We start from the raw sequence: 25,661 nt of genomic DNA on the forward strand, positions 1-25,661 counted from the left end.
GGGAACAGATGATAGATTTATAAAGGCAGAAGTGTAGGGGAAGAAGAGGTGAAGGAAAGGGAGACATTCAGAAACACTCTAAGATTTCTGGATGAGCAACTTCATGAAAAATGGTTTCATTCTCTGAAATAGAACATCAGAGGGGAAAAATTATGGAGGGGAAATGGTGAGTTAAGTTTGGAGGATATTGTTTTGAGGGGCCCATAGGATATGTCCAATAAGCAACACTATACCCAAGTCTGAATATGTACTTGAAAGTATAAAACTTAAAGAATTAGGTTACCTTATGTAAAGGAAACATCAATTATAAACACGAGGATGATGGGGTGGGATAAGAAAATAAACTCTAAAACACGTATTTAAGGAAAGTAAAGGAATAGGGAAGTACTGATAATATGTAAATTGAAGCAATGTATAATGCAAAACTAGGAATTAAGAAAATGGAGGATAGGGGCACCTGGGTGGTTCAGTTGGTTGAGGGTCCAGCTCTTGATTTTGGGTTGGGTCATGATCTCACGGTTTGTGAGCTCAAGCCCCACATCTGGCTCTGTGCTGATGGAATGCAGCCTGCTTGGAACTCTCTTTCCCTCTCTCTTGCTCTCAAAATAAAGAAATAAACATTTAAAAAAAAAAGAGAGAGAAAAGAAAATGGAGGATATTAAAAACTCAAAACTCAATTGTCATGAACACATCTATTTTCCACAAATGTTTCTCATTAAATGAGAGTACTCTCTTTTTGTTGTTGTTAGAAAGGAATGTGACATTTTGAGCTAAAGAGTCCGCTGGAAGCTTTAATTATTTAATAAAATACAGTAACTGGACACCCCAGCCTTCTGAGAATTAAATAAAACAAAAAGCCTGCTCCAGATTTAGAAGGGACATAGTTTACCACAGGCACTTGGCACAAGGACACAGGAAATACGATGTAAGCATTTATTTCTCTAGAAAGAAAATCTATTTAAGAAGAGTATGAAAAGTTTGTCTCTACACAATTGATACGTGATCATCATGAGTCCAAACTAAATGTGTTAATCTGGAAAAAGTAGTAGTGACAGATTCTATTTCCATCACTAAGCAAATAGCTAGCATAGAATAACTCATTACTTGTAGCAGCCGTGCCATCTGTGATATCACAAGTTTAAAAACATTGCCTACAATGGAAACACATGTGCTCTAGACCACAGTTCACATAAACACATACAGTAAGCATATAAACTATGATTCCCATTCTTTACTGCACAAGTTACAAAAACTTTATAAAAAGAAATCCATAATTCCACTGCATCCAATATGTTGTGTGTGAATTTACATTATTTAGGGCAAACAGGCTATATATAATACATACACACTTCTTGCTTGCCATTTAGCACACTCAGATCCACACACACACACACACACACACACACACACACACACACACACAAACACATAGATAACTGAGCAGTGCTTTCTTGAAAGTGCTGGACTTCCATAGATTGGTGGCATCTAAGAGTTCACATAACAAATAGGATGTTGGGACACCAGGGTTGCTTAGTTGGTTGAGCGTCCGGCTCGTGATATGGCTCAGGTCATGATCCCAGGGTTGTGGGATCAAGCCCCATGTCAGACTGAGTGTGAACCCTGCTTAAGATTCTCTCTCTCTTTCTCTCCCTCTGCCCCCTCCCCCGTTCTTGCTCTCTATTAAAAAAAAAAAGTAGGATGGATATATTATAAGTATAACTTTAATACAACCACGTAAAAACAATTATTAAATCTACTTTGAAATATAAAATGATATAATTCACATGTAATTGACATCTTATCCTCCAGCTATTGAATCCATGGGTGTTATGTTTTTGTCATGTGTCATAGAATAAGCTTCTCTGAATTTCTCCCCCAAAATTCTACTTACAGAAAAGGAATTACTGGAGATTCTGGAGAAGTGAGATAGATCCAGGTGGGTGAGGGTTCCTAAATGCTTTTATAGACTTGAACTACAAGATGGTGCATATATAAAGTAAGAGCAATACATTCATTAACTTTAAAAGCACCTCTTTTTTTTTTTTTTCTTTCCTGGTACAAATAAATACAGAGAGTAAGATTGGTTCAACTTTATACCAAGGAAAAGAGAAAAGCTACTTATAGAAATACTGCCTCCTAGTGGAAAGATCACTTTTTCATTTGTTTTATAAAGCACTGGAGTACAGCACATTTATTTGGTCACTATATTACTATTCACAATTTAAAACTACAGTTAGACAAAGTTTAGTTTGATACTTAGTACCTCCAAAAGAATCATGTCATGAACTCTCATCTGATTTACAAACGTGATTCCTATTCTTAATAAAATGACAACCAGTATTTCATATGTGCAGTTAGTAGCAGAGCTTAGATTGAAAACTAAACTTATTAAAAATAAAAATCATCATTTTGGTTTTACCCTCAAAGTACCAGAAACCTATATATAAATGCTTGAGAGTGACAAAGATCTTATAGAAACAGTAAGACACAATTATTTAACAACCTAGTCATTCTGTCTCTGAGTTAATCAAAACTTTTTCACTCAGTAAAACAGCAAGGAGACTTTTCATTAAATACTTTGGAACAGATAATCCAAAGTCATAGTCAAATATAATTTTATTTTGTTTTAGAATATTTTGGTACATAAAGTGAAATATGGTCACCTAATCCTCTTGTAAATTTATAAACTTCAAACAAAATCATGCATAGTGAAGAACTGGAAAATGATCAACCTTTCTTAATGTGTGAAATTATTCTTAATCTTCATTGTTATCATTAAACAAAAGTATTTTTCCTGAGTTTGAAATTGTTGTCCTATGTTTAATGCCTTCCCTGAACTGGAAGAGACGAGGTATTTAAATTTTACACTGTCTTACGAGTTGCATAGAAGAATTCAACTGAACAAGGTATCAGGTTGTGACGACTTAACAACACATATCACAGTATTGCAATTGCTGGTTTATTGACTGCCACCTTTCAGTAGATATTAAACCTCCTAAAGGCTACAAGTGTATTTTTTTTTTAACCTATCCTAGTACCTCAACAACATTTTGACTGAATGTATGAATGGATGATATTAACAGAACGTTGAAAATAAAAATTTAACTTAGATAGCTTTGATTAACTGTAAAATCTAAAATGAGATTTGAAGTCCTAAGATGTGGGTTCAAGTCCTGCTTTATCACAAAGTATATGATTTTAAACCTCAATGAGACTTAAGTTTCCTCATCTGAATAAAAAGAATAACAAATGGCCTATGTATTTCAGAATAGCTGTCAAGATAAAATGAGGTAATGTATATAAAAGCCCTTTGTAAATACCCAACAAATGTAATTTTCCATTATTCTACTACCTGTTCATATAAGACACATATGAATAAAATAAAAAAGTTGAAGATGCAATGAACTACTCACTTTAAAAATACACGCCATATATACCATTTTGCCCCAAGTACACATAGCTTGACTCCTCTCTTCAGCCTACAAATATATTTAAAACTCCTGATCAAAAGAAAAAAAATACCCCTTCCTTTGAGATACACAGCCCCCAGTGCTTTCTCTTCTCTAGTAAATACTATCAAAGAAGAGTGGACACCTACGCATCCTCTTCCGCAGTGTCCTGAAATCCGACTCTGCCACCACTGCCTATAGAACAGCTTCAATATGGTTAATCCACTGGTTTCTTCTCAGTTCTCATTTTATTCCATCTCTGAAAATTTCTTGTACGCTGTGTCTCTGAAAATTCTGAGTTCCTCTCACATCCACACTGGCTTCTTTCTTCAAAATGGGAATACTCTGGTTTTCTTCCCTTATTTCTAATTATTAATCTTTTCTTTTTTTTTTAATGGTTCAGCTTCTTGGTTCTTCAAACCCAGGTGTTGTATGAAGTTTCACCCTCAAACCTCCTTTTCACTCATCCTGTAATTCTGCCTAGATGATTCAGTCTACTCCAATGGCCTCAGGCCTCATTTCTGCATAGCCAACTTCTAAAGCTCTATCTTTCTCCCAGCTCCCACCAATGTGACAGGGCTGTATTTCTAGTCATTGACCAAATATTTCCATCTGGATACACTTTAGTCTGCGTGTCAAACTCATTATCCTTCTCCCTTTTCCCAAACTTCTTTCTTCCTCTTGTTGCCACTCTTGGTAGTCAACCAAGCAGAAATCTTGGAGTCATCAATGACTTCCCCACTCTTCCTCACCTGTCCTCTTCATTATCTATTAAGAGGATCTACTGATTCTATATCTGAAACGTCTCGCCATCTATTCTCCTCCATCTTAATTTCCATGGTCTTCATTTAGGCTTCATTATTTCTTTTTTAAAGTACTTTGCCTCTTAACTAATTCTCTCTGGCCTGGTCTCTTGCAATTTAAATCCATCCTGTTACAGATGTCGAGAAAATAAAAACACTCCCCTACTTTTTATGCCTACTCTAACTGAAAAATCAACTCTAAACTCTCTGACATGGCATGTGAGACCCTAACTAATCTCTTTCCAACCTGTTTTTCCAGTAACTCCTGCCTACACACTTCTCTCTCTAGAACATGTTACACACTCAATTTCATGCCCTAGTTCATGGTGTTCCTTCTACCTGTTATGGTTGTTCTTCATTTGTCAAAAGCCTGTACATCTTTTGGGCCCATGTGATATATCATTTTCTATATAGCACTTTCCCTATCCTGCCTTCCAGAGAGAATTAATCCTCTCTTCTTCACTACTCTTCCACGGCTATCAAAATTAAATTTAAGTATTATAAGTGTTTATCTCCTCCATTGCATTAGACTCAAGGGGAAAAATTATTACTTATTTTGACTCACCTATGCTTCACCAATGCCTGACAAAGAGGGTACCCAATAAATACTGAAATGAACAGACCTATTCCTGATTCATGCAACACAGAAAATAGACCACACTTTACGAATAATCCTCACCTAGATTTTGTTAGAATCAAATAAAAATCATTTGGTTTTGGATAACAGTGAAAAATATACCTAAGATGAATTACCCATTATAATCCTTTTGGTTTTAAGTAAATCAAACAGCTAAATTTGTCTCTTGTCGTTGGTTTAGGAGGAGGCAGGAAACAGTTGTGTAAAAATCCAGTCAATATCTGTAAAAATACATTGAAATCAAATAAGAGACCCTTACTAATGCTATTATAATATCAAGGTAAAAATCACTAAGTATGCTAAAGTCTTTTGTATATTAAAGAGTTAAAGACATTGTGAAGATTAAAAATAATATTAATTCAGTTAAAAGTAAACTTAAGGAAAATTAGATATGTGCTAAAGGGTCAGCACTAAATCGCTGTCATGAAATATTTTTTTATAACTCTGAGAAAATTATCTGAAATAAACACTAACTTAATGAAATTATACTCTGTCTCGCTCTGTGACTATCGATCAGGTATCAGCAAATTATAGCCTGTGGGCTAAACCTGCCTGGCGCCTCACCTGTTTTTTTTCATAAAGACAGTTTTATTGAAATACAGTCGTACTCTTTTGTTTCTGTGTCTTTCCTGTCTGCTTTTGCTGTACAATGGCAAAGCTGAGTAGAGACAGAGACTGCACATACTACGAAGTCTATTTATTATTTATCCTTTAAAGGAAACTAGCAAATTCCTGCTATAATCAGTTGGAAATCTAGTTGAAAACCAAGCCAGTTTGTGTATGTGAGGATTTTTTATTATTCTAGAATTTAGAATCTTTATGCAAAGATTTCTTCTCAAAAATCAAAAGAATAAAAAAAAGAAAGGTACGAGGATGTTATGATATGAAGTATACTGATATGAAGTACAAAGAAGATAAATGGTATTCATACCGGATTTTTTAAAAAGAATAAATGATTTAATTTTATACTTATATGCTAGACTGATTATTCTTCATTAACTAGGAAAAGGAGTGGCTATTCTTTATATTATAGCATGTCACTAAAAATTAACTTTTCTACCTCTATTGCTTCAATAAAAAGTAGAAACTTAATTCTTCCTACAAGAATAAAGGGGTAAAGTTAAATATGATTAATTATTTTTAAAAATGAGGGGAGGGAAAGGTGGAAAGAGGAAGAAGGAGAGAAGGGAAAGACGAGAGAGAACCTACTGTACCTCATTCTCTAATTGATATGAAGCCAATCTGTGTACCAAAATTAAGGCCATCTCGGACGTGGGAAAAAAACTTGTCAGGATGGCAGGATGTACAGATGTTGAGATCTTGGTTCAGGTCCTGAATATTCTGTGGTAGAATTCCTCCCCGTTCTAGAAGAATCCTTGGGATAAAGATTTTTTAAAAGATAGCAAGAGTTTATTTCACCACTAGACAAAGCAGTAATGTGTGTGTGTGTGTGTGTGTGTGTGTGTGTGTGTGTGTGTGTGTATTGGATATTGGTATAAAAGAATTCTGGGAAAGATCTGCTTAAAACCAGGCAAGTTGATTTTCAGATACAAAACATGAACAAGTCCAGGAAATGATAGATTTTATCACCATTAATCACTTAAATTCATATATAAACTGTAAAACCTTCCATATTGTTCTGCAGACACGACCTGGGAATTTTATAATCAAAATCAAGTACTTATTCAGAAGAAACTTCTAAAGTTACCAGGGTATTGGCAGACAAGATTCATTTGATTCAGAACATGCTTTTTAGTCATTTGGCCCTCCCTTCTCCTGTGCTCCTCTTAACCAGATTTTTCACAGAGAAGTTGTTTCTTCATAAACACTTTATGATATGAAATATGACTATAAATTAGTGACACTAATTCCACAAGTCACATTTAAGAACCAATTTCAATCCTTTCTACTTATGTGCTAAATGAAGCAGAATCTCAGCAAGGTTTTGTTGGCTGGAACAGAAACACAATTCAAATCAGACAATTTTCCTTTATAGGAATGATAATGGCTATTAACAGCAACACTTTGTAACTCAAAATTGTAAGGGGCCATAAAAACCTTGAAAGTGACTATGTGCTTATATTATCTAACATTTTTTTCTAAGAAATATATTCCTCTAGTTATAGAATAAAATAATTTTAAAATATCAGCTTTCTGATAGTTTATTGTATTTAGGACATTTTAGCTGAGGAATGTCTATTAAGTACATGGCAACTTTTCTACATGAAGTCTAAGTAGGTCTCTCAAAACTACATGGTAAATATATCCTCCTTCACTTTTAAATCAGTAAGAGGTACCAGACAGGAAAATTTCATTATTCAAACTTAAATGACAATGTATTTCATAATTAAAATAAGTTTTTATATATGTGTATGTCAGCTACTTAAATACCCGCCACCTGAATTTTTCTTGGAGTTACTAATTGTTGTCTAAAGTACTTTTCATCTTAGAAACAGGGGCAGCTGGGTGGTTCAGTCAGTTGAGCATCCGACTTGGGCTCAGGTCATGATCTCATGGTTCATGAGTTTGAGCCCCACACTGGGCTCACTACTCTCAGCACAGAACCCAATGTCCTCCTCTCTCTGGCCTTCCCCCGTTTGTGCATTCTCCCTCTCTCTCTCTCTCTCTCTCTCTCTCTCAAAAATAAATAAATATTTAAAAATAAAATAAAATAAAATACACTGAGGCACTCATGCCATAGAGACTGTACATTAAAAAAAGAGAGAGAGAGAGAGAAAGAAACAATAAGCAATAACCAAACTTGCAGCTCTGTAATGAAGTCAAACCTACCTAGTGGCTTTACGAATGTCAACATAGGGATTTGGTGAATCAAATAACCGTACACATTCAGGATCAAGATTATGAAATCCCTTTGCTGATTCCCTTGGCAGAGTAAAACAGCAAGGTCCTACTGAAGGTCCCAGTACAACAATAATGTCTTCCAAACTACAGCCGTATTCTGTGATCAGAGCATGCACTGTAGCCATAGCAACACCTAACAAAGTACCTCTCCAACCTGGTAAATAGGAAGAAAAAAAGGTAAGGGAAGTTAAAATGTAACATTGCACCTTAATTTATATCTAACCTAAAAATGAACAGTTTGTGTATTTTTCAAAGTCCAGAAACAGCAAATAAACCACAAAATTAATTAAGCTAAATCATCAATTAACTAAAATACTGGTTTTTAAATAAGGTATGTTATGCAAAGCACCTGACATAGAAAACATATTTAATGGGAGGTCCCTTCCACTTTCTTTAAAAATATTCGACAGCTTCAGTTTCCACTGGGATTATATATAACTTGTTAGTATTCTCTCTCCTTCACTTTTTTTCACATTTTTTTAAATTGTGGGAAAAAATATGTAAAATAAAATTTACCATTTTAACTCTTTTTAAGTGTATACTTTAGTAGTGTTAAATATGTTCATCTTGCAAAACTGAAACTGTATACCTATTAAATAACAACTCCCCCTCACCACTTTCCCCTCGCCCTGGTACCCACCATTCTACTTTCTGTTTCTATGAATTTGCCGACTATAGATAAGCCATGTAAGTGGAATCTTAAAAGTGTCTCTTTGTGACTGACTTATTACACTTAGCATAATGTCCTCAAACCCCTCATTCAGGTGTCAGGATTTCCTTCCTTTTTAATGCTAAATAATATTCCATTGTCTGTATATATCACATTGTGTTTATTCATCCATCTGTGGACTCTTGGATTGCTTCCACCTCTTTGCCATTGTGAATCATTCTGCCATGAGTATGGGTGTGCAAGTATCTTGTCAAGGTCCTGCTTTCAATTCTTTTGGATATACCCAGAAGTACTGGATACCAGGACTTCTACCTAGAAGTAGAATTGCTGGATCATATGGTAATTCTATTTAAAAATTTCTGAGGAACCATCACATTATTTTCTATAGCAGCTGCACCATTTTACATTCCCACTATTCCCACCAATAGTACATCAGGGTTCCAGTTTCTCCACATCCTTACCAAAATTTGTTATTTTCGTTTGTTTTTAATATTAGCTTTCCTAATGAGTGTGAGGTGGTATCTCATCGTAGTTTTGATTTGCATTTCCCTAATTATTAGTGACATTAAGCATATTTCACATGCTTGTTGGCCATTTGCTTATCATATTTGGAGAAATGTCTAGTCAAGTCCTTTGCCTATTTTTCTGGGTTGTTTTTTTGTTGCTGAATTATAGGAGTTCTTTATACATTCTGGACATTAATCCCTTTTCGGATATGTGAATTGCAAATATTTTCTCCCATTCTATGGGTTGCCTTTTAACTGTGTTGATGCTCAGTTTGTAATTCTGATGAAATCCAATTTATCTATTTATACTTCTGTTCCTTGTGCTTTCGGTATCACATCTATAAAACCACTGTCTCATCCAAGTTCATAAGGATTTACACTGTTTTCTTTGATGAATTTTATAGATTTAGGTCTTACATGTAGGTCTTTAACCCAATTTGAGTTAATTTTTCTATATGATGTGAGATAAGGGTCTAATATCATTCTTTTCTATGTGAATATCCAGTTTTCTCAGCACTATTTGTTGAAGAGACTATCCTTTCCCCACTGTATAGTCTAGGCACCTTGTTAAAAATCTTTTGACCATATGCAAGGGTTTATTTCTGGGACCTCTGTTCTGTTCCATTGGTCGATATGTCTGTCTTATGGCAGTACCATACTGTTTTGATTACTGTGGCTTTATAATAAGTTTTGAAATCAGAGAGTGTCAGACCTCTGACTTTGTTCAAGAGTGTTTCATTTTGACAGCTTTAATCTTTGATATTTAAAAATAATGTTTCAAAACCTAAGAAGTAACAAATAAGATTTTTTTACATCCAGGAAATAAGACTCAAACGTTAAATAACATTTTGATAATGGCAAATCAAAATTTGACTTCTAGTCATCCAATCCCATAACTCTAGCTAGATCAAAAGAAAAATATGCCATTTTCTTATTTATCTTTTGTCTAAAAAGCAAAGTAGTCCTAGATTTACAAGCAGAAGGAAATCTGAAAGATCATCCCTTATTTCACATAGAGTAGTAACCACAGGATAATTTAAATAGCATTTTAAAATACCTTTAGAAAACAAAATTCCATAACCTTAACACAGCATCTAAAAATCCTTTGTTCTTATCTTTAGATAATAAAGGCACTAGACTATAACGTATTAAACTAAACGACTTTTTCCAAACATATCTTGCTTTTTCTTACCTCCATACCTTTTACACATGCTGTTGTACCTTCCCCTTCATGAATACCTTTCTGCAACATGCTTAACCTTCCTATTCCCCATTGCCCGGACTTCAAGGGTTCTCAACCAGAGGCAGTACCACTCCCTTTGGAATGTTCTGAAAAGCATGAAGCCTTTCTTTTTGTTGCTGCTTTTCTTACAACAACTGGGGGGCGGGGCAGGGAGTGCTACTGGCATTAAGAATTTTGGAAGCCAAGCAAACTGCAATATAAGATTATCTTGCCCAAAATGTTAACATTTTGGCACCCCTGCTGAGAAACATTGGTACCTAATCAGGTCTTGCAAATTCCTCAGAAATCAGCCTGGTTACTGCTTCCTTTGGGAATTCTACTCTGATTCATATAATTTGACTTAGGTACTACCCCCACCTGCTCCTATAATAAGAGTATGCTGGTTCTACCCCTTTATACTTAATACCACGTAATTAACTGTCTTGTAATGCGCACCATAAAGAAATTATAATTTTGCCTATACCACAAAATTGGTAAAACCTTAAATGCTTCATTAAGGATACTTACCAGAGTGAGCAACCCCACATGCTTTTTTGACAGGATCAGCAAAAACTATTGGTATACAGTCAGCACCAAGAGCTGCTATTGTGACTCCCCTCTGATTTGTGGTGATTCCATCGTAAGATTCAGGCTCCTTCCTTCCCATAATCCAGACGTCATTGGCATGATCAGTCTAATACCAAAGATGTGTGATAAAAATATTTTGAAAGTAGGATTTCTCATACCATAAGCTTTTCTGAAAATACTTTTTGTACAAAATTAAACAATCAGTTTAATATTACCAGCAAGCATTAAGTATATCACTTCTGTATGTGGTAAAATACCAAATTTACTTATCACTTAACTTTTGGTATCATAATCTCTGCATATTTTAGTCAAAGGAAAACACACTTTAACACTTAAAAATTTAATACAGTACATCGCAAACATCTCCTACTAGAGATGAGTAAATCTCTACTTGCAGCACTTTCCAAAGAGTATTATTTAAGGAAAGAAGTTAATTACCAAATCAATGATATTTTTACTTTTCCTGATTCAAATAAACCTAGCATTCTGTAAGGAACAAGGCATCCATTGTGACCCTAGTTCCTCCTAATGTTGATTTAGAAAATAATAGCCTTTTTCTCCCATCATTCTGGAATCTTCCTTCTGAATCAAAAAGGGCAGTGATACCATACCCTGAGAGTTAAAAGTACTTTTAGACATGAGTAGCTTCAGGTGAAATCTATCACAGAATTGGTATTTAAGCTACAGAGTACAGATCTAAGAAAAACAACCATAAGCATTATCCTAACATTTTCAGTAAAACACCAGATGCAAAAGTTAAACAGCTTGATTAAAGTCCATGAAGTCATTAGCAGAGTCAAGAATATACTTTGCATCTTCTGAAACATGAAACAAAACTTTACCTTTATTTGGTAAAATTTCTCCACATCAAATCCTGCAGCATTCCCCAACCTACGCAGATTTTCTTGGACAACAACCTTGGGATCCCTCCGTTTGGAACTACTGAAGAGATTGAATGAGCTAAGAGTTGGTATGTAAGATATTCCACCTGTCCTTGTAGTAAATCCATGCAAGAAAATATCTATCGAATAGAAGTAGTGAAGATTAAAAATATGCTATACAACGACTATAGAGCATTACCAACCCAGTCTCACAGTAAGCCTTTCCCTGATCACCTCAAGCTGCATGTTTTTCTGGCTTCCAAGTTCTACAGCACTGTGTACCTCCATGTATTCTTGCTATACACGATTTGTGTTTGCTCTACCTTCCCCATGGGACTATTGCTTTTCAAAGGGTATCTTCTGTCCCATTTGTCTTTGGTATTCCTCATAGCATACAGCTCACGGTAAATATCATTTAACCAAGAGTAAGATGGACTCTTAAATTTCATTCTTCTGTCGAAACGCCAATGAGTTAAGGTTCCAGAATTTCTAAATAGGAGATGCTTAGGGTCATAAATCTCATTTTAAAGGAAGGCTGGGGGATTTGTCTTAAAGCTGAATTTGCACAAAGCAAATTTATTTATTTAGGGTGGCTCTGAAGGGACTGTCCCTCGACACTGCTGACACTACAAGGCCATCCCTGATACTCCCATGTTGCAGCTGATGCCAATGAGTTTATAAACCCTACAGTCTACAAAAGAGAGGAGGGGGAAAAAGGTGACCAGCCTCTAAAGAAAGACTGGTTTTTTTCATGTATACAGTAAGAACAACACAGTGTTTAATATACCTGAGATTAATGGAGATGTGATAATGGTTAATTCTCCTTTCAGAGCTGGCAGACTTCTCAAATATGTTTTTATTTCATTCTGGATTGCTTCTTGTTCTTGATCTGTGATCATGTTTACTTCAGTGGACTGTTTCACAAGACCTCCCCTCAAAGTCACCTGTAAATCTTCAAACTCAAAATTGTAAACGTTGGTGAAGAGTTGATCAATAAAAGCTTTCAGCAATGTCTTCCGGTGCTTGGGTACAATTACCTTAATGCTGCTCAAGTTTTTTTCATCAATTTTTTGTTTAATGGTATACAAAGAGGCAGCCATACTAGGATGGCTAACAGTCTCAAACTCTCTCAAGAGAGCTGATAATCCATTGCTTGCTTCCAATTCAAAGTTATGTTCCCCATCCCTTTCACAGCTGATGCTATTACAACACATTATGCAAAGAAACTTGGCCTTGGCAGCATGATGGTATCGGACAGCATTCAGTGTCTTCAGTAATACCTGGTGACTGTTTTTCTGAGAGTTAAATTTCAAACCGAAGAAATCAATCAACACTGCTTCTGCCATCCTTCAATAGGGTACGCAGCCCTTCAAACACTTCTGTGCCTCCTAAGAAATCACCTATAAAGAAAAATTAGCCTAAGAATGCAAAATTATATCAACCTTCTTATAGTTACAACAGAAATTTGTGCCTACATCAAAAAAAAAAAAAAAAAAAGGTTCACGGATCTAAAAATGTAGTAAAATAGTAAATCTAGACTTCTCCCATTAAAGCCAGTCCACTATCTGTCCTAAGTGAACCATGAGAGGAGAACCATCTTTTAATTTGTTTTGTGAAAGTATTTGTACATCTCTTCAGCAGGACTACAATTCCTCTGTGTGTGTGTGTGTGTGTGTGTGTGTGTGTGTTTGCACACAGCAAGTTTTAAGTAGGGAATTACTTGTTGACTTAGACGAAGTCTTGTTTTTTAATTACAGGGTGTCAGTTTATGTTATGTACATCATTAATCTTGATGTGACTGGCATATTAGGTCACACCTCTTCATATGACACATTGGGGCCTTAAGTTCAACAGATTAAATGGAGCTGCAGTAAAATTCACGCTTTTAAGGGGATAAAAGCTGAGACGATCCAGGATTTACAAAGCACTCCAAGTAGGGCAATGGGCACAAAGACAACCACGATTCGGATCAGACGCGCTGCCTACCCTCTTGCTTACTCAGGGCCCAGGCCCCGCCCAGAGTGGATCTTCACCCCTCCAGCCCCAGCACTCCCACCCCAGGGCCTTCGCTTTCTCTTCAGGGGCCGCTCCCAACCTCCACTCCATACCGTACTGGGCTCCCGCTGAAGTTCACCTCGCCAGTTTTGAAAAACATTGAGAGAAGCTAGGAGGGTGACGGCCTCCTTCCCCTCTGCCTTGGGAAATGCCGCAAAAAGCGTCTGTCCCGGCCCGGTCCCACGCTCGGTCTCCACCTGCCCGAGCTCCACCACCGCCTCTTCCCCGCCCCTTTGGCACTTCCTGACATACGGACGTGCACCGTAGGCAGTTTTCCCCGTGCCGCCTGCCCACGCTCCGCTGAGACCTATACTCCCAGTCTGCTGCGAGCTCGGAAGCGCCCAGCAGCCACCGCCACCACCCCAGCCCCGAGCCAGGACGGAACCCGGAAGCCGCGAGCTGGGCACCTGGAATTCTAAGCCCCGCCCCGCGGCCCCGCCCACTGCGGCGCCCGCCCCACCTCACCCACCTCACGGCAGACCAGCCGCGGGGTGGCGTGCCGGCTTTGCGTGGACTCGACGGCCGGGGGGGTCCCGCAGTTGCAGAGGCCCGGGCCCGGCCAGGCCGGCGAGCGGCACGGGGGCACGAGCGAGTTCGAGGGAGAGGGCTGGGCACCGAGCGGCCACGGCGGGCCGAGCCCCGGCGCGGGGAAAGCCCGGGAAGAGCCGAGAGCCGGCCCCCGCGGCCACCTCAGTAGTTCCGGGTCAGCGCGGCCCGTCGAGGCCGTCCTCCGCCGCCCTGTCTAGGCAAGAGAAACAGGAACCGGGGCTCTTTGGCCGGAGCCAGGCGGGTCAGCGGGCGGGGGCCAGGGCGGCGGGCCGTGAGGGGGAGCGGGCGGGCAGCCAGACTGGAGGGCCCGTGCGAGGAGCTGGCCGGCGGGAGGCCGGACCCTTGAGGGGAGCGGGGCGGCGGGGAGGAGGAGGGTCCGCGAAGGGGCGGGCTGGCGGGCTGGCCCCTGTGCGGGGTAAGGCGGGAGAACGTCGTGGGGAACCAATCGCAGACGCCGTTCTGTGACTGGATTCCGTCTCCGGGAGTGGGCTTCCCCAAATCGGCACCCCGCTCCGGCTGGAACTCACCAACCCGGAGAGCAAGACCTGAGCCAAGGTCAGATGCTTATCCCACGGAGCCACCCAGGCGGCCGCTTGCTGTTGTTTTTTACAGTGTGTTGTTTGTTCCCGGAAACAACTTGGTTGAACCTTCCTTTGCGTTTTTGCTGATTCCGCCTTACTTGCTGACGGGACCAAAACTCCATACAGCCCCTTGTACTGACTTTTTTGTATGCCCGTTTAAAAATATGAGCCCCTAGTAGAACATTAGAAGGCAGTGACTCTTAGAAATGTAATAAATTAGCATCCCTTATCTAACCTCGAAGAGGGTGACACTCATTTAAAAATATTGAACAGCTGCTGCATGGAAGGCAGATGCTATGGTAAAGGGAGAGTCAATCCGACCTTCACGGAGTAGGAGAAAGGGTGCTTCCTGTGGAACTGGTTGTGATGGAAGGAGAGGTCCCTTTTGTCTTCATTGTTGCTTAGATGATAATGCTGAAGAAATTTAACCTGAAAGAGAGAGCCTTACATATCTGGGAGTTTAGAAGAGCATTTGGAAGTGGGCAAGTGCCTCCATTCTATTTAACTAGGTGATGGGATCACCAGCCCAGAACAGGAACTTGCTGTTTAGTATCCCTGGCAGGTGTTCTGTCCAAATTTGTATTTTCATGATTTTTGTTGGACATTTGTTAAAAACCCTGAGTGGCGGATGGTACACTTGATCAGAAGGTGCACTCTGCTCTCTGAGTTTTATGTTAAGTATTACCTTAAGTAAAATAGAAATCTTTGAGTTACAAAGCTGGTTTAAAACGTTTATCCCTCTTTTTATAGACAATGGTGGGAATTCATTTTCTTTTCTTGAAACAGTAGTGGCAGTAAAAAGTTTAAAAATATTTCAGGGGCGTGTGGGTGGCTCAGTCGGTTAAGCAGCCGACTTGGGCTCAGGTCATGATCTCCCCCTTGGAAGGTTGGAGAGTCGAGTTCCCCGCATCAGGCTCTGTGCTGACAACTCAGAGCCTGGAGCCTGCTTCAGATTCTGTGTCTCCCTCTCTCTCTCCGCCCCTCCCCTGCTCGTGCTCTGTTTCTCTCTCAAAAATAAATAAACATTAAAAAAAATTTTTTTTAATGTTTCAAAATAGGGAAGCTACCAGGAAAGAGACAGTTTGTCATCTTGTTGTATTTACATACTATTTCCTTTCACCAGTTGTTCCTAGACTACTATCTAGCCTCATCTCCTCTCTCTTCCCTCATCCCGGTTTACCCCACTCCGGTGGTTCTTAATCCTGGCTGCATCTCAGAACTACAAGTAGAACCTACAAAAAAAAAAAATAAATAAATCTAGGGACTCCACTCCATATACATTTAAATCAGAATCTCTGGGAGTCAAGTCTGGGCTTGTTTTTCCCTGCTATTTGTTTTCTTTTAATCTGTACAGATGATTCAGATGCATAATTAGGTTTGAAAAAACAAATGCCTTATTCCCAAGCCATTTAAACTAAAGGCTGTTCCTTGGATGAACTACAAGATTTTTATCCTTTACATTTGCTATTCCTTTTTACTTAGAACACCCTTCTCTTTTTACGCTTATTTATTTGCTGCTTATTTAAGATCTTTAAAGCCAATCATAACTTTCCTTGAATCCCCATCCCCTCACCAGGCAGAATTAATTGCTTCTTCCTTAGCATTTTGTTCACACAGAAGAAGCCCTCTCATTGATGTACTCTGGACCCATAACCTACTAATAAATTGAAAAAGTCAATTAAACATTGAAGGTATTATTCATATTTTAAAAATATTTTTAATATTTGTTTATTTTTGAGTGAGACAGAGAGTGGGCAGGGGAGGGGCAGAAAGAGAGAGAGAGAGGGAGACAGAGAATCCAAAACTGGCTCCAAGCTCCGAGCTGTTAGCACAGAGCCTGACTCAGGGCTTGAACCCATGAACCATGAGATCATGACCTAAGCCGAAGTCAGATACTCAACCTACTGAGCCACCTAGGTGCCCTAAAGTGTAAACTTTATAAGAATGAACTTGATAGTATATGACTTTTCTCTAAATAAAGCTTTTTTAAAAAGTTTATTTATTTTGAGAGAGAGAGAGACAAAGAGCACATGCAAGTGGGGGAGGGGCAGAGAAAGAGGGAGACCGACAATCCCAAGCAGGCTCCAAGCTGAGTTCAATGTGGGGCTCTAACTCACCAATCCTGAGATCCCCACCTGAGCTGCATGATCTGAGATGAAGTTGGATACTTAACCCACTGAACCACCCAGGCACCCCAAAGCTATTTTTTGTTTGTTTGTTTTTTGTTTTTGTTTTATGTGTTTTGGTCAGTTTAACCCGAGAGTCGTGATAGAAATATAACATAAATATCTTAAACATTTTGTTTTAGCCTAAAACAACTATATGCTCATTTGCCAATCTACTGAGAAAGCCATGGCGTTTTCTTTGCACAAATTCTGCCGATTAGAGTTTTGTGTTGCATTTCTTGCATAAACTACACCTCTAAACCATCAGCAAAGATTTCCTAAGATTTTATTCCTTTAAGAGGAAAATAATTTAAAGGCACTTGCAGAGCTGTCTGAGTGCAGATTTCTCCTTTATAATCTTTTATTGTAATCTCACACATTCAAACAACTCACAGTTTGGGGGTCTTTCCAGAATATTAAACATTAGATTTTAAAGAAACAATGAAATTTATTTCCACACTATTTCATTGCTTTACATATTACTAAATTATGAAAGCAGAATAACAAGTACAACTGGCATAAACGGGTTTGGGAACAAACACAGGTAACTCACTGTCAGATTGTACTGATAGGAGCAGAAGTAGACAGATTCACGGGAGAGGAGTTTCCTAACCAGTCAGCATGATGTGGGAATTAGCAGTTTATGATTTATAAAGGAAATAGAATGAGTTGATTGGTTAGAGTTTTAAGTGTAAGTAGACTAAGAGAGCAACTACTATACCTCTACATTTTAATTATTTTACTGTGTGTCTATCGCCTTCTTAGAGACGTAGAGCATTCTGAGGGCAGAGATAGTGCCTGGCTATTAAAGGAAACTTTGGGGGAATCCCTAAAAGTTCTTCTATCACCATGTAAATCTTTAATCTTCTTATGAAAACAAATGAAATTCTGAAAAACGAACAGTTGTTTTTAAGACATTTACATTAATTCATGGGTCCCTCAAGAAAAGTAAATGTAATATTGCACATTTCCTTGTTAAAAGCTTATATTAATTTCCTAAGACTGCCATAACAAATTGCCACAAACTGGATAGCTAAAAGCAAAAAAAAAAAATGTATTCTCTCATAGTTATGGAAGCAGAAGTCCCAAATCTAGGTGTTCTCATGACCATGTTTCTTTCAAAGTGTCTCATTTTCGTTGCCTCTTCAGCTTCTGGTAGCTCCAGGTGTTTCGTTCCTTGGCTTGGGGCTCTATGTCTTGAGCCTCCTATGGTCTTCTTAATGTGCATCTGAATCTCAAATCTCCCTCTACCTTTCTGCTGCAAGAACACTTGTGTGGAAATAATGGTCAACCATATGAGAATAAGCAAAGATTATTTATTCAGAGTTTGCTATGGCAAGGAAGTCAGCCACCATCACTTGTGGGTTGGCAAAGTAGGAAAGCTTTATAGTGGAAAAAAGGAAATCTTCAGGTATACCCTGATTAGAGGCAGTTGGCATGGGGAAGCCGTAAGTGGGCTAACTAGAACCAAGGCATCCTATGCGATTGGTTAAGTGTGCATATTTGGCTTTCTCTGATTGATCCCAAGATAGAAGTGGTGACAGAAATTAGGGAAGCTGTCAGTTATTCAGTAAACCAGCAAACACTGGTCATTTGGGGCCAGTTGTTACAGAAGTTTTTGTTTGGCTTCTAGAATTGTTATTAGAGATAGTGGTCTGGCTTCCTACAAGCCTGGCTTATAGACAGCAGGATGGTTTCCTGGTCTGGTTACTGTAGGAAACAGGTTGGTTTCCTGAGTTGGTTGCTGCCAATTGTAGGTCAGAATTCTGTATTTGTATATGGTCTGCCCACTGTTTGCATAGCCCATCTCTCACCTGTCATTGGATTTAGGGCTAATCCTAAATCCAGGATGATCTCATTTCAAGATCCTTAACTACAACTGCAAACACCATTTTTCCAAATTAGCACATTCACAGATTCTGGAGTTTGGGACATGGACATATAGGTGTGGGGGCACCATTCAACCTACAAGCTCCTCTTGGTTTAGAAATCATGCTTACTTGTACACAGAGTAAAATAAAAAAAACACCTTGCTTCTTACTGTCCTGAATGAAACACGTAGGCAGGTTGTGACTGGATTTCATCATACACCTATCATTTCTATTTGAAACAGTTGCCTAGCTATCCCTTAAAGCTTGGATTCAAGCTGCGGATCAATCTTTGTATGTTTACACTTTAAAACAAGACATCTTGGTAGTCCATTACTAGCGGAACATTCAGAGAAATCTCACCTTTTGTAGAAAGCTAGAAGCAGGGTGGTTAATGTATTAATGTTGCCTGTATTGTCTTTGATAGGAAGTTAAGGAACACTGCAAATCCTGGTTTTTTTCTTTCTGTTTTCAGCATCCTGAAACCTTAATCACATTGCCTAGTCAAAGAAGAGAGTAATGACTACTCTTAGCAGATCCCAACACACTAGTGTATAATAGGTATGAATACATTTTTAATGATCCAATTAATTAGTTCCTTTGGATGATGTTATAACTTCTCTTAAAAACATGTGATTGAAAAGACTTACACTCTTTTTTACCTGAAAAGTGTGTATTCTTACTTATTTGTGCAGTGGGTGACATTTTCCCCACTATTATCTTTATTTGTTAGAATTGAACCACCCAGATCTGAGTTCATCATGTTTATGACAAATAAAGACCATAATTTAAAATTTGCTCGATTCCAGGGAACTCTTTGACCTCATCTTTCCCCAGGCTAATTTTCTTTAGCTTTCCCAGCTAAATATCAGCTTTAGATATTAAACTCCCCCACCCACTTAGAAAGCAAAAATAGTTTCACACGAAAATTATGTTTCTGGTAATATTTTCTGTTTTCTGAAAAGTCGCTATTTTAAAAGGGTAGGATGAAATTATAAGCTACTTTAACTGCCTAGCTGTCACATGACAGCTTTTCCCATTCAGAATGAAAACCGGTGCTTATGTGACATGGTTGCACATACACAATTACCTCCTCGTAGTGCTTCTAAGCCAAAAGCTCTCAAAAGCCCAGAGGAGTTTGACAGTCTTGCTTTATTTTGCTCATTAACTTGGAGGAGGTACCAGATGATGAGTTTCCAAAAGCTGGAACCATGGCCTTTTAAAAATATCCCAAGGGTCAAATAGAGGGGCTTGCCTCTTCAATGCAAAAGAGATAATGCACAAATAAATTATGCTTATCACAGTGCTTTCATACATGTTAAGTGCCTAATAAATGTGAATTTGAATCCTAATTGTTTCAAATTCCATCCTTCCTACTTGTTGGATGTGTGACCTTTGGCTAATTTCTTAATTTCTCCAAGTCTTAGTTTACTCATCTATAAAATGTAGGTAAAAATAATATCTAGCTTATAGGATTGTTCTAAGGGAAAATACAGATAATTCATGTAAAAGCACTTAGAACAATGTCAGTTACTTGTAAGTACTCAATGTTGATTATAGTTAATATGGAAAAATGATAGTTTAGTGTAGTATTTTTATTAACTTATTTTCTGTAAAGCTAATTTTTTAGTTGAAAGTATATTTTCTAAATGAGTGTGTTTTATATGTAGTTTGAACATTTACTATCAAATACTGTAGTTTTTTTTTTAAATCAGAGTCACTTAATTTGTCTTTATATTCCTCAAAATACCTTATATATTATATGTACCCACATATATGGTTTGAATGAAAGAGTAATTGAGGAGCACTTGGGTGGCTCAGTCGGTTGAGCCTCTGACTTTGGCTCAGGTCATGATCTCACGGTTCGTGAGTTCGAACCCCGCGTCGGGCTCCGTGCTGACAGCTCAGAGCTTGGAGCCTGCTTCGGATTCTGTGTTACTCTCTCTCTCTCTGCCCCTCCCCTGCTCACACTCTGTCTTCTCTGTCTCTCAAAAATAAATAAATGTTAAAAAAAAAAAGAAAGTAATTGATACTGTCTAGTCTCTAAACTCTCGTTTTCATTGATTTAAATGATTGTAATGAATTATCAGTAGATGGCAGTAGTTTGTTTTCTTTTTTATCTTTTGTCCATTCTGCAATAGAGATCCAGAAAAAACTACAACTTTCCCAATTTTAAAGCATATATCCTTTCACAAATAGTTGGTTTAAATAAATGTCACCCAAGAGTTTTTCAATTTATGTTGCTTTAGAAATAGAGATCAAGAAGTACCAGTTATGTTATTTTTTATTATTATAAATCTAATGTTTTCCATTTTTTAAGATTTCTCCAACAAATTTTCAGGGAATACAAAAATGAGTAAGACACTGTATGTGTATTCCTGGAGCTTATAGTCTAGGGGGGAAATATGTATAAAATGATGGAAATAATAAGAATAAAAATTTAGGGGCGCCTGGGTGGCTCAGTTGGTTAAGCATCTGACTTCGGCTCAGGTCATGATCTCACAGTCCGTGAGTTCCAGCCCTGCGTTGGGCTCTGTGCTGACAGCTCGGAGCCTGGAGCCTGCTTCAGATTCTGTGTCTCCCTCTCTCTGACCCTCCCCTGTTCATGCTGTCTCTCTCTCTCTGTCTCAAAAATAAATAAACATTAAAAATTTTTTTTTGAATAAAAAAAGAATAAAAATTGTTAAGTAGCAGGAATTTGCTAAATGTTGTCATGCATTATTGAGTCCTCACAATAATTCTAATGAAACAGGTATTACTATTGTTTCTGTTTTATAGATAAAGAATCTGAGGCCCAGGTTAGGCCTAATAAACTAGTAAGTGGTACAATCTGAATTCAAAGCTGGCTGTGTCTTACTTTATAACCTAAACTGTCATCACAGTATAACAGATATAGAAAACTTGCACCAGAAAGAGGGAAGGATTATATCTCCCCAAAAAGATCAAAAAAGACTTCTTAAAGAAGATGCCATCTATGATGAAGTTGAAAGATTGGTTGTGATGTTGACATGGCGGGAACAGTATTTTAGGAGATTCTATCAGTAGAACAGGGTAAATTGGAATGAAGATAGACCACAGACACCTAGAAAGTGCCAGGCACTGTTTCAGGTCTCTACCTTTGTGGACCTTATATTAGTAAAGGGAGATAGGAAGAAACAAATGTATATAAAATGTCAGTAGTGACAAATGCTATTAAGAAAAATGAGGCAGGGGTGCCTGGGTGGCGCAGTCGGTTAAGCATCTGACTTCAACCAGGTCACGATCTCGAGGTCGGTGAGTTCGAGCCCCGCGTCAGGCTCTGGGCTGATGGCTCAGAGCCTGGAGCCTGTTTCCGATTCTGTGTCTCCCCCTCTCTCTCTGCCCCTCCCCCATTCATGCTCTGTCTCTCTCTCTCCCAAAAAAATAAATAAACGTTGAAAAAAAAATTTTTTTTTAAAAAGAAAAATGAGGCAGGGTCAGAAAATGGAGAATGAAGAAGGGGAGGTCATGTTTTAAAGAAGGTTATCAGGGAAGGCTTCTCTACTAAGATAGTATTTGGAAGTGCTAAGTAGTGAGTGAATCCTAATATAATTTAAAGTGGGAACCAACAGGTTTTGCTAAAAGAATTGCATGCAGCATGTAAAAGAAAAGTCAAGATTCTAGCTTGTCCTTCGGGTAGATAATTGAGACAGAAGTCCTGGGCCACATATTTGGAGAGTATCTTAAGGGATTTCCCAAAGGGCCTATGAAACATACACAGTGAACTCTTATTTGTGATTACCTTGAAGAAGTCTTGTTGAATTGCTGAGTGTTCTCTTTTTTATTTTATTTTATTTTATTTTATTTATTTATTTATTTATTTATTCATTCATTTATTTATTTATTGGAGAGGGAGCTGCCATTTATTTAGCTTTGCTCCCTCCTGTTCTATACTTTTTTAGAGAACTCCTTACTAATGTCTCCAGGGTTTTGGGCCTAAACAGGAAAAACTTCATTTATTGAGATGGAGACTGTGAAGGAGCAGGTTTAGTGGTGGTGGTAGAGTGAACAGAGAAATACATAGTTCAGTTTGGACTATATTAAATTGAAATGCCTATAAAAATCCAAGTGAAGATATCAGGTAGGCAATTTTGGTATGAGTCTGGAGGTCAAGAAGGATGTTCAGATTAGAGATATGAATAGGATAAAACCTGTAAGTGGGTTTTAAGGCTATGCAACCAGGTGACATCAGTTGAAGAGTGAGTATGGAGAAGATGCCTGAGCACTTAGCATTGGGACACTGACATAGATGGGAAAGCTGAAGAGGAACTAGCAAAGGAAACCCTAGACAAAGTCCATAATAATTACTCACTATATATGTCAGATACTATGCTAAGCATGCTACCTATATTACGTTTATTATTATGACAGCACTGTGAGGCTTTATAGATGAGGACCCTGATGGTCAAAGAAGTTAAGAAATTGTCCCAAGGTCATAACAGCTAAAAAGCAGGAGAACCAAGATTCAAATACAGTTCAGTTTTCCTCCAAAGCTTTTTCACTTAACCATTGTGTTTTAATTTTAGGAACTAATGATGAAATATCCTTGCCATCCCTTTGAGGTTTTTGACAATTAATTTGCTTTCAGGATCACCAGGATATATGACAGGAAAAAAAAAAACAACAAAGAAAAGTGAGAAATTATCAATATTGATTATTTTATAGGCACAAAAAAAGGTGAATCAAAAAGGGGGAAGAGACACAGAAGAATGTCAGGCAACAAAGAAATGAAGAGTCAAGGAGTTCCCGAAGAAGGTAATGAAGCAATCTTAAGAAATAAATAAAAGATAGGCAACAACAAAAAAGTAGTATGATAGGATAATTGTGTTAAAATTTATAGCCAAATAGAACAGAAGGGAACTGTTAAATTTCTCGAAGAAGGAACTTATATGTTGTTTAGAAAAGGCATAACAACCTGGAAATACAGGCCTATAATGAAAATTCATCAACTATAATCGCTATATAGTTGTTACGGTAGCACTGTATGTATATGTATAAATTGTCTGGATAAAATAGATAGGACAATCAAAATATTTCTACCGTTCCGTACAGGAACAGGTATAACATTACAGTACGTGATTCTGAATTGTGTATTATTATGGCATTTGATTTTGGTTTTGTTTATGGTCACAAAGGGAATGTTATCAACCCTAAATCTAATTTATTGATGAGAAACATCACATTTTTCATAACTTTGAGTAAAGAAACACTAATTTTCTTTGATGGTTACACTTAAATTTGTATTATGTACTTTATTCTTTTGTCTAGCTCTGGCTAACCGAGGCACATCTTCATTAACTGCTGCTGTAGAGCAAGTTGCAAAACAACAACAATCACAAACATCAGAGATAGAAAAAAATAAAAAAGTTCTATTCCATTTGCAGGTAACCTATTTCATATAGTTTTTAAATGAGCCTTTACTGTCTTCAAAACTATGTTAAATTATTAATAGAGAAGTTATTGAGGATACTTAATTTGGGGAGGCAATTTCTAAACTTCTTTTTTTCATGTTTACTCCTTCTTAATTATTCTTTTATCCCTAAATGAAGTGTATACAAGTATTCCAGTGTCATGGAACATTTTGCACACCCAATATACAAGGATTCAGCAATGTCATTGCAACTATAGTATGTACATATAAAACCCATCTATCACACAGAATTATTTTAAATTCACTGCTATTTGATAGTTTTTTCTAAAATGTTAAATTGAAGAAAAGTTAAGTTTTTAAGCTAGTGGTTTTTAAAAATTTTTTTGTTTTTGTTTATTTTTGAGAGAGAGAGAGAGAGAGAGAGAGAGAGAGAAGAGAGAGAGAGAGCAAGCAACCAGGGGAGAGGCAGAGAAAGAGGGAGACACAGAATCTGAAGCAGGCTCCAGGCTCTGAGCTGTCAGCACAGAGCCTGACATGGGGCTCGAACTCACAAGCCGTGAGATCGTGACCTGAGCCAAAGTCAGATGCTTAACCGACTGAGCCAACCAGGAGCCCCTAAGCTAGTATTTTTAAAGCCATGGCTTGTGAGTTATAGTTGTCAGTGAACATTTCAAGTTGATAAGAAACATTTTTGTGTTCCTTATATTTCATAATATATTCATAATTCCACTGCAAGGAATCTGGAAGCCATACTTGTTTTTTGTTTTGTTGTTATTGTTGTTGTTGTTTGGCATGCAGCACATTTAGATGAACTATACTCTGTTAATATAGCTAAAGAAGCAAAAATGGAAACCGTATCTTTACTATCTGCTTTGTAAAGGTTATTATTAAATACATATGGAAATGAAAAGAATAGGCTCTAGAGCCCAGCTGCCTAGTTTGAAAGACAAAGTTTGCTACCTTTAGCTCCATGGTTTAATTTCTTTGTGCTTCCATTTTCCTATTTGTAAAATGGAGATAATCATATGACCTACTTAGAAGTTTCATGAGGATTAAATGAATTAATATTTGTAAATACGTGTAAAGTATCCTGCTGGGGCCCTGGTGGACAGTATAGAGCTGGATTTTGATATTGGCTTTAGGTATTAGTTCATCATTCATATGATGATGATAATTTTACTCTCACGGTAATATGGATCTCCTACAAATATCTGTGTTGCATTAGTCACTTTTAGAAAAGAATATATTTTTTGCAATAGAATATAATATAAAAATAATAATGTCTTAGCAGTTTATAAAGAAATTATCCGTAAAACTTCTCAATCTTCAATAAGTTGTACAGATGTTATTTCACTTATATTCAGGGCTTACTTTCTATTAAGTATTTTGCCAAGCATTGTCCTCACTCTTAAGTTGCTCATCATCTATTTATGAGG

General features: G+C 37.6%; 2 protein-coding genes across 10 annotated transcripts in view; one reads left to right on the forward strand and one right to left on the reverse strand.

Annotated features, from left to right (window-relative positions):
- Positions 1-919: 919 nt before the first annotated feature.
- LACC1 (laccase domain containing 1) lies at positions 920-14,280 on the reverse strand. Of its 3 annotated transcripts, none has more exons than XM_047859303.1 (7): positions 14,143-14,280; positions 12,406-13,018; positions 11,580-11,758; positions 10,678-10,843; positions 7,680-7,905; positions 6,104-6,264; positions 920-5,110 (listed from the first exon to the last, which is right to left on the reverse strand). In XM_047859303.1, the coding sequence occupies exons 2-6, from the start codon at positions 12,962-12,964 to the stop codon at positions 6,105-6,107; spliced, it is 1,290 nt and encodes a 429-aa protein (XP_047715259.1). In that variant the 5' UTR covers positions 12,965-13,018; positions 14,143-14,280; the 3' UTR covers positions 920-5,110; position 6,104. The 3 variants fall into 3 exon arrangements, with proteins under 3 accessions (XP_047715259.1, XP_047715267.1, XP_047715253.1); XM_047859311.1 differs by lacking the exon at positions 14,143-14,280 and adding an exon at positions 13,753-14,065; XM_047859297.1 differs by lacking the exon at positions 14,143-14,280 and adding an exon at positions 13,727-14,065.
- A 16-nt stretch (positions 14,281-14,296) lies between these two features.
- CCDC122 (coiled-coil domain containing 122) overlaps positions 14,297-25,661 on the forward strand; it is a 32,240-nt gene continuing 20,875 nt past the window's right edge. The window contains exons 1-4 of one of the 7 annotated variants that reach the window (XM_047859341.1): positions 14,325-14,463; positions 19,312-19,397; positions 23,520-23,609; positions 24,123-24,238. In XM_047859341.1, the coding sequence (XP_047715297.1) occupies positions 23,564-23,609; positions 24,123-24,238 (162 nt within the window). In that variant the 5' untranslated portion in view covers positions 14,325-14,463; positions 19,312-19,397; positions 23,520-23,563. Of the gene's footprint in view, positions 14,464-14,638; positions 16,495-19,311; positions 19,398-23,519; positions 23,610-24,122; positions 24,239-25,661 lie in introns of those variants that run through there. The other 6 variants (XM_047859369.1, XM_047859325.1, XM_047859332.1 and 3 more) reach the window with 6 other exon arrangements.

Source organism: Prionailurus viverrinus, chromosome A1 (genome assembly GCF_022837055.1).
Source record: "Prionailurus viverrinus isolate Anna chromosome A1, UM_Priviv_1.0, whole genome shotgun sequence".
Classification (NCBI taxonomy): Eukaryota; Metazoa; Chordata; class Mammalia; order Carnivora; family Felidae; genus Prionailurus; species Prionailurus viverrinus.

Excerpts from the sequence above, each read along its gene's own strand:
- LACC1 (XM_047859303.1), bottom strand. The coding sequence starts at position 12,964 with ATGGCAGAAGCAGTGTTGATTGATTTCTTCGGTTTGAAATTTAACTCT. Across the intron at positions 11,759-12,405 it reads CACATCTCCATTAATCTCAG|ATATTTTCTTGCATGGATTT; the intron begins GTATATTAAACA and ends TCTATTCGATAG. Across the intron at positions 6,265-7,679 it reads GACATTCGTAAAGCCACTAG|GATTCTTCTAGAACGGGGAG; the intron begins GTAGGTTTGACT and ends CTTTATCCCAAG.